Source organism: Sus scrofa, chromosome 14 (genome assembly GCF_000003025.6).
Source record: "Sus scrofa isolate TJ Tabasco breed Duroc chromosome 14, Sscrofa11.1, whole genome shotgun sequence".
NCBI classification, from domain to species: Eukaryota; Metazoa; Chordata; class Mammalia; order Artiodactyla; family Suidae; genus Sus; species Sus scrofa.
Genome location: NC_010456.5, coordinates 89,428,856 through 89,445,004, shown reverse-complemented (window position 1 = coordinate 89,445,004; position 16,149 = coordinate 89,428,856). Strand labels below are relative to the sequence as shown.

At 39.9% G+C, this 16,149-nt stretch overlaps 1 protein-coding gene across 1 annotated transcript in view; it reads right to left on the bottom strand.

Annotated features, from left to right (window-relative positions):
• The window catches only part of WDFY4 (WDFY family member 4), a 279,361-nt gene that overhangs the window by 187,718 nt on the left and 75,494 nt on the right, over positions 1–16,149 (bottom strand). Inside the window, 1 exon segment of the mRNA XM_021073024.1 lies at positions 6,773–6,866. Coding sequence (XP_020928683.1) covers positions 6,773–6,866 — 94 coding nt within the window.

Genomic DNA, 16,149 nt, shown 5'->3' with positions numbered 1-16,149 from the left:
GGTCTATAGAAGTGTTTTCTTTGATGGAGTTAGTTTAAGGCTTTGCTTCTGTTTTATTTCCCCCCAGTTAGATGTGAGGACTTTCAGGCAGGGCAAGTACCCTTCCCTATAGCCACAAGCCTCACCATTCCCTATTGTTTATACCTACACATTTGCTTTTCCACTCTGGCTCCAAAACACTGTGTCTGCAACCCCCTGTGATCTAGGTCAAAGCTGAGTAGCTGAAATTGAGATGTGGAGAGAGAAAGTGGTCCACCTAAGTCATAGAAATAATGATGGTCGAGAACTAGAACCCAAGCCAATAGATAACTGGACAAGAGCTCACTCTATCCACTTTAACTTCTGCTCCACCATTCTATGTCTGTTGTAGCTTGCTTTAGATGCTCTGTATCTCCATGCAAGATTATGTCTATTTGCTCTATTTAAGAGGCTACCCTAAGAAGGCACCTGGATTTGGACTAGGATCTGAGATTTTTTCCACTTAGGAATCATAGAAAATATTTTTAGGCTGGGGCTCAGAATGACAGAGCACAAGAAACACAGAAATTCAACACATCTGAAATTTCTAATGTGTTATAATTTAACAAAGCAAGACTCCCACTTTGCCAATTTCCTTGCTGAGGAAATAGCTCTTTTCAAATAGCCTGCCCTTACACAGTGCTATTCAGGGCTATTAATGCTGTCAATATTTTAGTTATTTGAAACCCATATGATTAGGTCAATTTGTTTGAAATACAGGCTAATTCCAGAAAATGGCACCCTTTCCAAATTGAGGCTCAAATGAGTTGACAAACGCACACAAATGCAGCCCGAGTCTGATCCTCTCTCTGTCCCCTCACACTGTGTGGGAGAAATTGCAACACACTCAACAGCGAGGGGAGGTGCAGACTGACCATAGACAACAGTCTTGCTAATGTCCAGGTCTGATCATGTCCTTGCTTTCCCATAGCCTCCCACCCACAGCTATGGCTACCACTGCCCTAAGAGAAGGGAACCTGGCACAGGGGCAGGGAGTCCTGGAACCTCACGTCAGAGACTTCCCGCCCGGCTCTAAGGTTAACTCTGTCACGTAATTCCTACAAGTTTCAAGTCTTCATCTGCAAAGTGAGAATACTGATATCCACCTCACAGGGTTATTATGAAGATTAAATGATAAAATGCTTGTAGAGTTTGGGGCAGCTAACGGTGGTAGCTACACCATTCAGCAAGAGCTTCCCACAGTGCCAAGTATGTTCTGCTCAGCATGCTAAGTGCTCCTGCATTGCTTCAGTTGATCCTCACAATAATGCCATGGGGAAGGTGATACTCTTCTCCACATACTACAGCAAAGAAAGTTAAGGGTCATGGAGGTTAGATAATTTCTCATGGTTCTGTGGCTGCTGAGTAGCAGAGCTGAGATCTGACCAAAGTCTGTTGTCTTTAGAGCCTCATATAGTGGGTGCTCATTAAACATAGTGGTGATGGGAGTTCCCATGGCAGCTCAGTGGTTAAAGAACCCGACTAGTATCCATGAGGGTACGGGTTCGATCCCTGGCCTTGCTCCGTGTGTTAAGGATCCGGTGTTGCTCTGAGCTGTGGTGTAGGTCGCAGATGTGGCTTGGATCCTGTGTTGCTGTGGTTGCAGCATAGGTTGGCTGCTATAGCTCTGATTTGTCCCCTAGCCTGGAAACCTCCATATGCCACGGGTGTGGCCCTAAAAAGACAAAAGACACACACACACACACAAAAAAAAAAAAAAAACATAGTGGTGATGATGATGACAACCACGACAACGGTAATCCAATAAAATTCAACTCTCTTGGCATGGTACTCAAGAGCCTTTGTGATGTGGCGTCAACTAACTCCCCTGTCCCACTTACTGCCTTTCTGCCTGCATGGGCTATCCTAGCCCAGCTGAACTATTTGAAGTCCCCAAATAGGCATCTTCATGTGTGCCTCTTTCTGTATCAGAGTGTCTCACCCCTCTCTCCCCTATCTAATCTGGCATAGACTAGTCTTTTTTTAAAGCTTAGCTCCAGTGTCCCCATCTCTGTGTGGCTTTCCCTCCTCTCCGTCCCAAGGCCCTGTGGGAAAACCTTTGATACAGTTAGAATGTTGTTTATCTTCTCCACTCCTATGACTACCACCCTCAAACTCAGACTGTGACTTCCTGTGACAATCTTTTCTGAATCCCCCAAGGCACCTAGTAGGTGCTGAGTAATTTATTCATAGAAGTAAATGTACCACATTGGTTGCTCCAACAGAGGCCAAGTTCCACCTTTGCTAAACTAGATCTGGCTCCCCACCCTGAGTTCCTATTGTCACGCACAATAGCAAATAAGCTCTGCTAAGACCTGAATACAAGTGCAGTGATGCTTGGGACAGGAAAGCCCCCCAGTGCTAGGCAGAGTTCTAGCTGAGAACCACCTGCCTCCAGCAGGCCCCTTGTGGCTGCTAAGCATGCCGGAAAAAGAAAAGGTCTTTCTTCCCAATGACTTACTTCTTCCTGGGGCCAACTAAGCTCCAAGGCATCTGAGCTGGGCTCTACTCCTGCCTTGTGCTTAGGACAGCAATATTCACGATAAAATTCCTACAGTTCATGGTGGGAATGTAAACTGGTACAGCCACTATGGAGAACAGTTCGGAGATACCTTAGAAATCTATACATAGAACTTCCATATGACCCCACAATCCCACTCTTGGGCATCTATCCGGACAAAACTCTACTTAAAAGAGACACATGCACCCACATGTTCATTGCAGCACTATTCACAATAGCCAGGACATGGAAACAACCCAAATGTCCATCAACAGATGATTGGATTCGGAAGATGTGGTATATATACACAATGGAATACTACTCAGCCATAAAAAAGAATGACATAATGCCATTTGCAGCAACATGGATGGACCTAGAGAATCTCATCCTGAGTGAAATGAGCCAGAAAGACAAAGACAAATACCATATGCTATCACTTATAACTGGAATCTAATATCCAGCACAAATGAACATCTCCTCAGAAAAGAAAATCATGGACTTGGAGAAGAGACTTCTGGCTGCCTGATGGGAGGGGGAGGGAGTGGGGGGGATCGGGAGCTTGAGCTTATCAGACACAACTTAGAATAGATTTACAAGGAGATCCTGCTGAATAGCATTGAGAACTTTGTCTAGATACTCATGTTGCAACAGAAGAAAGGGTGGGGGAAAAAATGTAATTGTAATGTATAACCTGAGGATAACCTGACCCCCTTGCTGTACAGTGGGAAAATAAAAAAAATTATTAAAAAAAATTCCTACAGTCCAATTTTAATACTGGTTATGACATAAAAGACAAAAAAAAAATCGGCTGGATTACCTGTTTCCAAGAGCAGCTTGCAGTGCTAGTATTTTGGAGAGGAGAAAACAACCCTCTTGGTTTGTAAACAGAACAAACTTTACGTGGCCACGATTAGATAAAAATCAGACAACCAAGGCATTTGTACCTTGGAAAGCCATCAATTTCTCATCCATACAGTAAAGGAGAGCAACTGAGGAATTTAACATAGGTAAGCATATAGGGGTGTCAAGAGCCATCGGCCCACCTAGAGGGAGATGAGTGGGAACTCCAGTCCATCTTTTTAGTAGTAACACTGCCATCTACTGAAACTTCCAGCCCCTTTCTCTGCACCCCAATCTACAGTCCTGCTGTCAGTTCCTTTTCAGCATTTTCTTGTGTGGGTCTCCTATCTCATTTGATTTACTATTATATTTGCTGTGATGAGGTTTCCCACCCCCCCCTTTCAGAAATTAATTACTGTAATTATCCAACTTTTAATAGCTACTGGTTTGGCATCTGCAGAAAATATCTGAGAAAACACACTGCTCCATTTCATTTGCATACTTGAGAGACTGTGTGTGAGAATTAGACTTGTCCTAAATTATTTATTGTGACCTGAATAGAGAAAAACATATCCAGTTACCATCACAGGATGAGGGAAACTTCTTCCCCACACACTAATGTGACAACTCTGAACTCAGGCTCATTCACAGGATCTTCATGCACCAGGAGACAGAAAGACAGGCCACCACATCACTTCATCAATCATCCTCATGATGGAGTTTTGCACCATGTGCTCATCAACAACCATTTGACTGCTAAGACCACCCAAACCACTGGCCTGGTTAATCTCACTGCATCCCATTTCACTATTAGATGTATCCCTACTCATTGGTTTGATAGTCACTTTATGATCACCTTCCAGCAGAGAAACAGGAATCAGATAAAGGATTCCAGTTACAAAGAGACATGTAGACATGGAACTGAGTTAGTCCTTGTTTTACTCCTGTAACTAACACTCCAAAATGTCCTTAGTGAAACAGTCCCTTCCCTATACATTGAGGCTTTTTCCTCCACTCCTCTCTTCTCACTGATTTCGGAGGCCTCCCAATACTTTGACTAGGCCATTGTCATTTTCAATGATTAATAATATTCCTACAGCTGACCCCTGATCAACACAGGTTTGAACCACACAGGTCCACCAATGTGTGGATTTTTTTCAATAACTATAGGACCTGCATTCTCATTTTACAAATCTGTAAATTTTACTAAGTATAAGGAAAAGTTTATGTTCAATTAGAGATAACCATATGTGGACTCAAAAGAACTAGGGTTTGAGTCCTGATTCTATCCAAACTTTTTCACCTTCCTACCCTTGAGTGAACCATTTATCAATTCCTTTGTTTTTGAGGCAAAGATTATAAGTGTGGAGATTTTCAACTGTGTGGGGGTCAGTAACTCTAACTTCCACATTGTTCAAAGGTCAACTAGAGTTGTCATTTCTTCTTAAAACATATCACCTTCTTTTTAACTCCCAGACAAAGCACAACTGGACCCACATCCCACGAGCCCCCATTCTCCTATAGAAGCCCCTGTGGTACAGGGGAAAGACCAGGAGACCTGCCACCAGGAAGGACCATATTTAATACCAGGTCCACCAGCTCAGAATCTGTAAAAGGCATATAAGTCATCTGAGCCTCCATTTCCCCACTGGCTGAAATGGAAACTATTCTCCCGACCAAACCTCTATGAGGTTCAATGATCAGTGAAAGGGTCTGGCACTGTGCCTGGTACATGGTAGCTGACCAAGTCATTTCTTTAGCCCGCTGCTAATTCAACTGTACATTTTCCAGGGCTTCCTTGACTCTTCCAGTTGCTTTTTCAGACCTCCTAGAAAACATATTCTCCAGATTGAGAGCATGTCTTCAGAATCTGCTCCATTTTGCTGCTCCATGCCTCGCCCATACAAGCTCACCTCACTGCAGCAGGGTAGTCAGTGCTGCCAGGACAGGAAGTGAGAGTCACCTTGATTCTTCTCTCTGCCCACTCTCTGCAGGTGATTCATCTTCCGGCCTGATTCTATCTCCCAATAGGTCTCCTGACTCTTTGTTCTTCACACTTTCCCACAGACACCACCCTGATTGAGTTACCACCATGTGGTGCCTGGACTGGGAATATGGGTGACTTAGTGCTGTCCCCTTTTTCTATTGCACAGCCCCATTTCCAGATCACCCTCAATACAACATGAGAGATTTTTTTATTTTTAATTTTTTTTTTTTTTTTTTTTTTTTTTGCTTTTTAGGCCTGCACCCATGGCATATAGAGGTTCCCAGGCTAGGGGTCAAATCAGAGATGTAGCTGCCAGCCTACACCACAACCACAACATCAGATCCAAGCTGCATCTGCAACCTACACCACAGCTCACGACAACACTGGATCCTTAACCCACTGAGCGAGGCCAGGGATCAAACCCGCAACCTCATGGTTCCTAGTCGGATTCGTTTCTGCTGCACCACAATGGGAACTCCAAACGTGAGAGATTTTTACCACAAAAACCTGACCCCGTTCCCTCTACTCACTGTGTATTGTGTGTTGGGATAAAACCCCACACCTCGGAGGGGCTCCAGCCCTCCTCCGCTTGCCCCATTGGGCCTATTTCCAGCTCTCCCTCTTTGCTCCTGCCCCAGCCGCCTGCAGCAGGCTCCTTCCCACCTGGTTAATTGCTACTCATCTTTCAGGGCTCTGCTTAAATGTCACCATCAAAGAGATGGCTTCCCTGACCTCCACCACTTCATCTAAATTAAATTTAATTAGGTCTTCCCCCAACTTCCATTCTCATTATTCTTTCTCAGCATCCTGTTTTTTTCCCTTAATATCACTTTGACAATTTGTAATTATGTATTCATTTGCGAGCTTATTTATTTAGTTTGTCTGCTCCGCCACACCTCCCATTCCCCACCACAGATATGGGCTCCTTGGACAATGCACATCCTGTTAGCCCTGTGCATCCTACACAGAACACTGAGCCAAGGTCACAGCCAGTATCCAAGGGATGGAGGAATAAATGGGGAGCAGAGGACTTCTGGTTCCACCAAGGTCCCGCACTGTACACAGCACCCAGGACATGCCTCATAAAGGTATAGCATTTCATTTGGGTTTTGCTTAGCTATTGTTGTTTTTTTTTTTTTTGGGGGGGGGGCTTGTTTTTGTTTTTGTTTTTGATTGGCTGTTGTTTTTAGAAGGTAACTTCACCAACAGGAGTGATCAATTTTGAATGGTTGTGGAAGAGTGGGCAGAACTCAGTCAAGAGTCCCAGACCCACTGACGCTCCCCTTCAGGAGGTGATTCATGAGGGAGATTCTCTTACTAGAGGGGACTCAGGGCAAAGACAAAAAGGGAAAGGGCATCACTGGCCAGAAGGGCTCAAAAGATCAGTCATGTGAAAAAGACAAACTCGTATGTTCATCAACAGGTACCTGAGGGTGGTCTTCATGGTACAGCCGAGGCAGCAGCCTCACCATGATGCACAGGACCCCGGGGTGCATGATCACAGGGTCGCCTTCATCCGTCCTGCAGAGAGAAGGGGAGCAGGATGTCAGACTTGAGCCTTCTAGTCTCTTCTGCTTTCTACACAACTTTTGGGATCTTCTTATACAGGCCATGATACACATCCTCAACCTATCACTGATCATCTATAAGACCCCGAACTAATTAATGTGAGCCTAGCTTCCCCCAACTACAGTGGAGACAGCAATGCCAGACTTTCCACATAGTCATAGAATAATGCCATTGTTTAAGGTACAATGCCTGGCACAGAGTTGATGCTCAACAGAAGTTAATTCCCTGGGCCTCTACCCTCTTTCTAGATATGCAGGAGATGAGAACCTCTCATTTTATATTAAACACACACATGCACACACACACAAGACAGCTTTTTGATCCCTTCAAGGTGGTACAAGCACACTCTACTCTATCCTACCCACTGAATTTTCTAAAGACCCAGATAAAATGCATGAGCAGCTCTCTGAGAGCTCTGAGAAGTAAACTGTAGCAGAGAAGGAAACCAAAGCCAAAGCACCATGAAACTGGCACTGAGTTTCCTGGGGCTTCTGCCTCCAGCATCCCCTGGCATGGGCTTGCAGGGAGTAAGAACTGTGCACCAGCTGTGCATGAGACAGAAAGAGGTCCAGGAGAAAGCCTCTGGTTCTAGTCTGAGGAAATTAGGTCCCTACAAGTCACAGAGCATCAAAGAGAATCCCTGGAATTTTCTCTGTTGGATTTTTCCATTCTTTCTCATCCCAGCCTCCAAGAAACCTCACAGTGGTGGTGGCAGCAGCCAGTCAGGCATCTGAAATTCTCAGGAGGAGACACCTTCTCTCTGACCAGAGGAATTCTAGTCCCCAAAATGTAGGCGAAATCCCATTGCTTTTGTCTCTATTTTTGTCCCCTCCCTGTTGGGCCCCAGAGACAGATGCAGTGCTGAGAAGTGAGTGGCAAAGCAGGAAAACAAAAGCCCCTGTCTAGATTTCTAGACAGAGAAGGAAGGGGCCTAGAGAGCCAGAGAATGTTGTGGGGATGATAAATAGAAGGAGCCTTAAGAAACTGAGATCATTAAACTGTGTGTCAATATCTGGGCTCAATTCTGAGCTGCACATGTGTGGATCTGACCCTAAGCCACATGCCAAAGGCTTTGAGAACTGAACTCAAGGATAAACAACAACCCAAGACTGGCTACTGCATGGGGCAAGTGAGGGATAGATAACTTGCCTGCCAAAACTGACTGATACTAGAAACACCATCCAAGGAAGGTGGGGCACTTGCAGCCTGAATCTGAATCCATTGCCTGCTGAAATAAAATAATCCACATTCTCCAGAAGATGGCAATCAGAGCCAGAGTTCATAACATTCCAAATGCCCAGGATACAATCAGAAATTACTCAGCATAGGACAAATCAGAGGAATCTCCATAACTCACTTGAAACAAAATGTCAACAGATGCCATGTCTGAGATAATACATTTGTTGCAAATATCAGACAAAAACTTTAAAGCAGCTATTATTAACCAAACTCCAAGATATAAAGGTCAATACTTCTGAAATGAAGGAAAATCTTAGTTAAGAAACGGAAGCAATAAGAAAGAATCAAACAGAAATTTAAGAGGTGAAAAATACAATAGGAAAAAAATTTTTAAATCTCACTGAATAAGAATAGAAGAATGAGATGAGAGAGAAAAGAGCCCATGAATTTGAAGACAGAGCAATAGAAAATGCCCAGTCTGAACAACAAAGAGGAGAAATATTTTTTTAAAGAAACAAAGCCTCAAGGTCATGTGTCCTAATACCAAAAGATCTGGCATGTGTGTCACTGGAATTCCAGGAGAAGAGAACGAATATAGTGTAAAAAGAAAAAGATGGTCAAAAAAGGTTTTAGCCATTATTTTTTCAAATTTGGTGGATTACATAGCCTTAAAGATTCAAGAATCTTAGCAACACCCAAACAAAATCAACTGTTGAACCCTAAAGACCATGAAAAAAAACATTGAAAGCAGCCAAGGGAAAACAACAAATTACATATATGAAAACAACATTTTGAATGACTGGATTTTCTCATGAGAAATCAGAAGGCAGGGGAACAACATTTTTAAAGTGCTGAGAAGAAATGCACAGAATTCCATAAGCAGCAAAAATATTCTTCAGAAATAAGGGCAAAATAAATATATTCCCAAATGAAGGAAAACAAAGAGAATTTCCTGCCATCAGATTTTTTCTAAAAATAACTTTAAAAGACGTTTTTCAGAGGGGAGGGAAATAATAACAGAAAGAAACTTGGCATTTCAGGAATGAGGAAATAGCAACAGAAATAGTAACTATTTGGATAAATATCATAGGGTATTTTTTTCCAGAAATACGTAAAGTTGTTGAAAGCAAAATCATATTTAGATGTAATACATACGACAACTACAACAAAAATGAAGAGAGATAAGGGGAACTGCAGAGAGGTAAGATTTCTATATTCCATTTAAAGTAGGAAAATAGAGGAGTTCGCGTCGTGGCTCAGTGGTTAATGAGTCTGACTAAGAACCATGAGGTTGCGGGTTCGATCCCTGGCCTTGCTCAGTGGGTTAAGGATCTGGCGTTGCCGTGAGCAGACGCGGCTCGGATCCTGTGTTGCTGTGGCTCTGGTGTAAGCCGGCGGCTATAGCTCCGATTGGACCCCTAGCCTGGGAACCTCCATATGCCACGGAAGCGGCCCAAGAAATGGCAAAAAGACAAATAAATAAATAAATAAATAAATAAATAAATAAATAATTTAAAAAAATAAAGTAGGAAAATAGAGAGTCCCTGTTGTGGCTCAGCTGGTTAAGGACCCAACATCTCTGTGAGGATACATGTTCAATCCTTGGCCTTGCTCAGTGGGTTAAGGATCTGGCATTGCCTCGAACTGCTGCTTAAGTTGCAGATGCAGCTCAGATCCACTGTTTCTGTGGCTGCGGTGTAAGTCCCAGGTGCAACTCTGATTCAACCCCTAGCCTGGGAACTTACATATGCCTCAGGTGCAGCTATAAAAAGAAAAAAATAATAAAGTAGCAAAATATATATTCTAATTTGACTGTTAAAAGTTAGGTAAGTATATTGTAATCCTTAGAGTAAGCACAAAAGAATCTAGACAAAGAGAAATATTCAATAAATAAATTCAAATGGAATACTAAGATATATTCAAATAATCCATAAAAAGGTAGGGAAAGAGAGAGGAACAAAAAAGAGAGTACAAATAATAAAAATGGTAGACCTGAATCCAAACACATCAAAAATTACATTAAATATAATGGTATCCATACACCAATTAATATATACATATTGTCAGAAAGAAAAGACCAAACCATATGCCATCTATAGGAAATGTAATGATATAGATAAGTTAAAATAAAAGGATAGAAAATTTTTTTCTGTGACTAACACTAACCAAAAGAAAGCCAGTGTGGTTCTATCAATCTTAGAGAAAGTGGACTTCAGGGCAAGGAAAATTACCAGGAATAAACAGGTTATTTTGCATAATGATTAAAAGATTGCATAACATCCAAAATGTGTAGGCACTTCACAACAGAGCATTTAAATTCATAAAGAAAAACTGATACAAGTGAAAGCACAGATGCGTACATCCAAAATTGTAGTTGGAGACTTCAACATTCTTTTCTCAGTAATTTATAGAAAATGAAGTAAGAAAATCATCAATAGTATCAAATTAGGCAACACTATCACCAACTGTTATGATTGACATTTACAGAACACTCCACTTACACCTGAAAATATGCATTCTTTTCATGTTCCCATGGAATATTTGTCAAAATAAGCTGCATTCTAGGTCATAAAACAAATGTTAAAACATTTCAAATCATTAAAATCATACTAAGTATGTTCTCCAATCATAACTAAATTAAATTAAAAAGGAATAATAGAAAAATAACTGAAAAATCTCCAAGTACTTAGGAATTAAGCAACACATTTCTTTTATTGTGGTAAAATGCACATAACATAAAACTTACTATCTTAACCATTTTTTTAAGTGTACAGTCCAATAGTATTGTTTATAATCATATCGTAAACAACGTATTTCTAAACAGCTTATGGGTCAAAAGGAAGTTTCAAAAATGTTTTTAAATCTTTTGAACTTAAATTAAAAATACATATAGCATAGAAAATTTGTGAGATGCTGCTAAAGCAGTGCTTAGAGAAAAATTATGGGATTAAATGATTACATTCTAAAAGAACAAAGTTCTCTAATCAAAAATCTAAGCTTCTACCTTCAGAAACTATTTTCAAAAAGAGAAAAAAGATACATAGCAAGCAGAAGAAAAGTAATAATAAAGACAGCAAAAATCAATGAAATTATAAATTGAAAAACAATAGAGAAAAAAATGAAGTAAAAACCTTGTTCTTTGAAAAGCTTTTAAAAATCGAAAAACCACTAGCTAAGCTGGCAAAGAAGGAAAAAGACAAATTATCAATATCAGAAATGAAAGAGGAAAAAAAAAGAAATGAAACAGAATAGCACTACACACCTCACAGATATTAAAAGGATAAGAAAATACAACAAATAACTCTGTGCACATAAATGTGACAATTAGATAAAATGGACCAATCCCCTCAAAGCTACAAACTACCAAAAGTGAGCAAGAAGAAATAAATAGTCAGAACAGTTTATAGCTATTACAAAAACTGATTATGAGTATGTAATTTAAAATCTTTCCACCAAGAAAACTGTGGGCCCAGATGTTTCTACTAATGAATTTACCATGTATTTAAAAGACAAATAATACCAATTCTATTCAACTTCTTTCAAAAAATACAAGAGAACACTTCCCAATGCATTTTACGAGGCCAGAGTTATTCTAATATCAAAAGCAGACGAAACCAGTACAAGAAAAGAAAACTACCTGCCCACATCTCTCATGAAAATAGGTGCAAAAATCCTTAACAAAAAACTAATGGAAAATCAAATATAACTACATATAAAATAAATGAGGCACTATGGCCAATAGGTCTTATGCCACAATGCAAGGCTGGTTCACTATTCAAAAATGAGTCAATGTAATCAGTCATATTATTAAACTAAAAAAAATGATCATATGCAGAAGAAGCATTTTAAAATTTAATATATGTTCATGATTTTCAAAAATCTCAATAAAATAAACATAGAAGGAATCATTCATAACCTGATAATGGACATCTAGCAACTCCACCCCCATAGCTAATCTAATACTTCATGGCAAAAGACTGAAGACTTTCTCTTCAAGATTAAGAACAAGGCAAGGATGTCCCTTCTCACCATTCCTATTCAACGTCATGCTGGAAACAACAGATCGGAAAGGAAGGTATAAAACTATCACAACTGAAGCTCCTTTTGTGGCTCAGGAGGTTATAAACCTGACTAGTATCCACGAGGATGTGGGTTCCATCCCTGGCCTCCCTCAGTGGGTTAAGGATCTGGCATTGCCATGAGCTGTGGTGCAGGTCACAGACACGGCTCAGATTCTGCATTGCTGTGTCTATGGCATAGACCAGCAGCTGCAGCTCCAATTTGACCCCTAGCCTATTTCCCTATGTCACAGGTGCGGCCCTAAAACAAAATAAAACAAAACAAAACAAAAGCAAAGCAAAACAAAACAAAAAAAAACTTACTATTCACACACACATATAAAGAGAGAAAACATTATATTATATTATATTATATATTATATTATATTTTTTAAAACTCCTGGAACTAACAAGTGAATTAGCATGATCTCTGGATGCACAGTTACATATAGAAATTAATCATATTCCTATTCACTGGAAGTAAACAATTGGGAAACAAAACATTTAAAATACCACTTAAAACAGTGCTCCAAAAAAAGATTAAATACATAGTATAAATCTAATAAAAAATATACTGGAGTTCCTGTTGTGGCGCAGCAGAAACAAATCCAACCATGAGGATGCAGGTTTGATCCCTGGCCTCGTTCAGTGGGTTAAGCATCTGGCGCTGCCATGAGCTATGGTGTAGGTCACAGACTTGGCTTAGATCTGACATTGCTGTGGCTGAAGTGTCGGCCGGGAGCGATTTGGCCCCTAGCCTGGGACTCTCCATATGCCACAGGCGGCCCTGAAAAACAAAAACAAAAACAAACAAACAAACAAAAGTACACACACACACACACACACACACACACACACAGAGTGGCTCTGAATACTGTATACAATAGACCTTGATTTTTTTAAAAAAATCATAGATCTATATAAATGGAAAAGCCTTCTATGTTAGTGAATTGGAAGACTGAATATAGTTACGGTTTCAATTCTCCCTGAACTTATCTATAGATTTAATCCAATTCCAGGGAAAATCCCAGCAGGATTTTTTGTAGATATAGGCAAACCGATTATTAAATTTACATACATATGAAGAGCCAAAGGCAACAGAACTAAAATAACCAAAGCAATTTTGAAAAGGAAGAATAAATTTGGAGGACTCACATTAGTTGGATTTATGACTAACTATAAAGCTACAGTGATCAAGACAGTATTAGGGAAGGGTTAGACACACAGGTCAATGGAACAGAATAGAGCATCGAGGGAAGACCTACATAAACATGGCTTATTGATTTCCTTTACAACGGAACAAAGACAATTCAGTGGAAAAGAGGGAAATATTTCCAACAAATGGCATTGGAAGAATTGGACATCCAAATACAAAAAAAGAAAAAAAAAAAAGAGTCTCAACTTAAACCTCACACCTTGCACGAAAAGTTAATTCAAAATGGATTCTAGATTTATAAACTTTAGTTAAAACACCAAATCCTAACCACTAGATCATCAGGGAACTCTCCTATAAAACTTTTAAAAGAAAACATCAGAGAAAATGTTCATGACCCTTGGTTAGACAAAGAGTTCTTAAATATGACACACAAAAAAACTTGATAAAAATAAATTTGAGAATTTTAATCATCATCAAAATTAAAAACTTTCAATCTGTAAAAATTAAAGACTTTCAATCTGTAAAAGACGCTTTAGAAATAAAAAGACAGGAATTCCCATTGTGGCTCAGGGGAAATGAATCTGACTAGGAACCATGAGGTTGCAGGTTCGATCCCTGGCCTTGCTCAGTGGGTTAAAGATCTGGCATTGCTGTGAGCTGTGGTGTAGGTCACAGGCATGGCTCAGATCTGGCGTTGCTGTGGCTCTGGCGTAGGCTGGCAGCAACAGCTCCGATTAGACCCCTAGCCTGGGAATCTCCATATGCCACAGTGCGGCCCTCAAAAAGACAAAAGACAAGAAAAAAAATAAATTAAAATAAATGAAAAGACAAGCTACAGACTGGGAGAAAATATCTGCATCCATACAATGGAATAATTGTCAGAAAAAAAATATACTGATACAACAAATTGGATGGATCTCAAAAGCCTTATGCTGAGTTTAAAAAGCTAGCCTCCAAAGACTACACACTATATGCTTGAATTTATACGTCATCAAGGAAAAGACTAAACCATAGGAATAGGAGTTTCTGCTGTGGTACAGTGGGTTAAGAATCCAATCCTACCAGCTCGGGACACTGTGAAGGCACAGGTTCAATCCCCAGCCCAGCATAGAGGGTTAAAGAATTCCACATTGCTGCAGCTATGGCAGAGGTCACAGCTGTGGCTGGGATTCAATCCCTGGCCTGGGAACTTCCATACGCCACAGGTACAGCCATAAAAAAGGAAAAAAAAAAAAAAGCTATAGGAATAGATCAGTGGTTGTCTGGGATTAAGGATAGAGAAAGGGTTTCATTATGAAGGGACAGTATTCAGTAGCTATTTGAGGGGGTGCGACTGTTCCGTATCCTGACTGGGGTGGTAGTCACATGACCTGAATTAAAACCCATAAACTCAACACCAAGAAAGGAGCTTTTACTGTATGTCAACTGGAAAAATAATAATAAAAACAAAGGAAAAAACCACAAGACTAATCTCAAATCACAAACACTTGATTTTTCAAACATCCTGCATTTAGCACTGCTTTTATAACCCATGATGAGGTTATTCTTGGCACCACTAAAAAATGGTAAGGTGCCAGGAGTGCTTCTAACATTTGGTGTTAATTTATCCAATTCAACTGAACAAATATTTATTGACTAAGTATTTTCCTGGAACTTTGGACATATTTAAACTAAACAAAGTTAAACCCATACCTGATATGTGAGAAGACAGATGTAGACAACAAAGATAGGCAAATTATAAATTATAATTATAGGTAAATTATAAATAACAAAAATTATTATTGTTATATACTATTTACAGTATTGTAATATTATATAAACTGTACTATTATATACTATAAAGTATATTACTATAATATGGTAATAAATATAACAAGGAATAAGCAAAATATATGTTATGAAGAAAGATGATAAATACTACTGCAAGAAAAAATTAGAGCAGAGAAAGAATCAAGAGTGTTAGGGCGTAGGAGGGAAACAATTTACAATTTTAATTTGCGTGACAGGGTTGGGCTCTTTGAAAAGGTAACATTTGGAGTTCCCGTTATGGCTCAGGAAACAAATCTGACTAGTATTCATGAGGGCGCAGGTTTGATCCCTGGCCTCGCTCAGTGGGTTAAGGATCCAGCGTTACCGTGACCTGTGGTGTAGGTCACAGACGTGGCTCAGATCTGGTGTTGCTCTGGCTGTGGCAAAGGCCAGTAGCTACAGCTCCGCATCACCCTTAGCCTGGGAACCTCCATGTGCTGTGGGTGCAGCCCTAAAAAGACAATAAATAAATAAATGTTCTTTTTAAAAAAAGGTAATGTTTAGGTAGACTTGAAAAAGTGATATAGATACCCAGGGGGAAAGCATTTCAAGCAAAGGAAATAGCCAGTGAAAAAGATCCCAAAGTGGGAGGGAGTATGTCTCAGATGTTTGGGGAACAACAAAGAAGACTATAGTATTACTCTCATACTGAAGCCACACAAAGAAAAGAGAACTACACACCAATATCCCTTATTAATACATGTGCAAAAATCCTTAACAAAATACTAGCAAAAAAAAAACAGTAGCATATTTAAAAAATTATACACAGTGATTAAGTGGGATTTAGCCCAGGAACAGTTCAACATAAAAGAAAAAATCAATACAATATACCACATTAATAAACGAAGGAAAAAATCAAACCATCACCTCAACTGATGTAGAAAAAATATTAGAAAATACCCAATACCCTTCCATGATAAAAACACTCAGAGAGCTAGGAATAGACAGAAATTTCATCAACATACTAAAGCACACTCATAAAAGAATGAAATCATGCCATTTGCAGCAACATGGATAGAACCAGAAATTACTA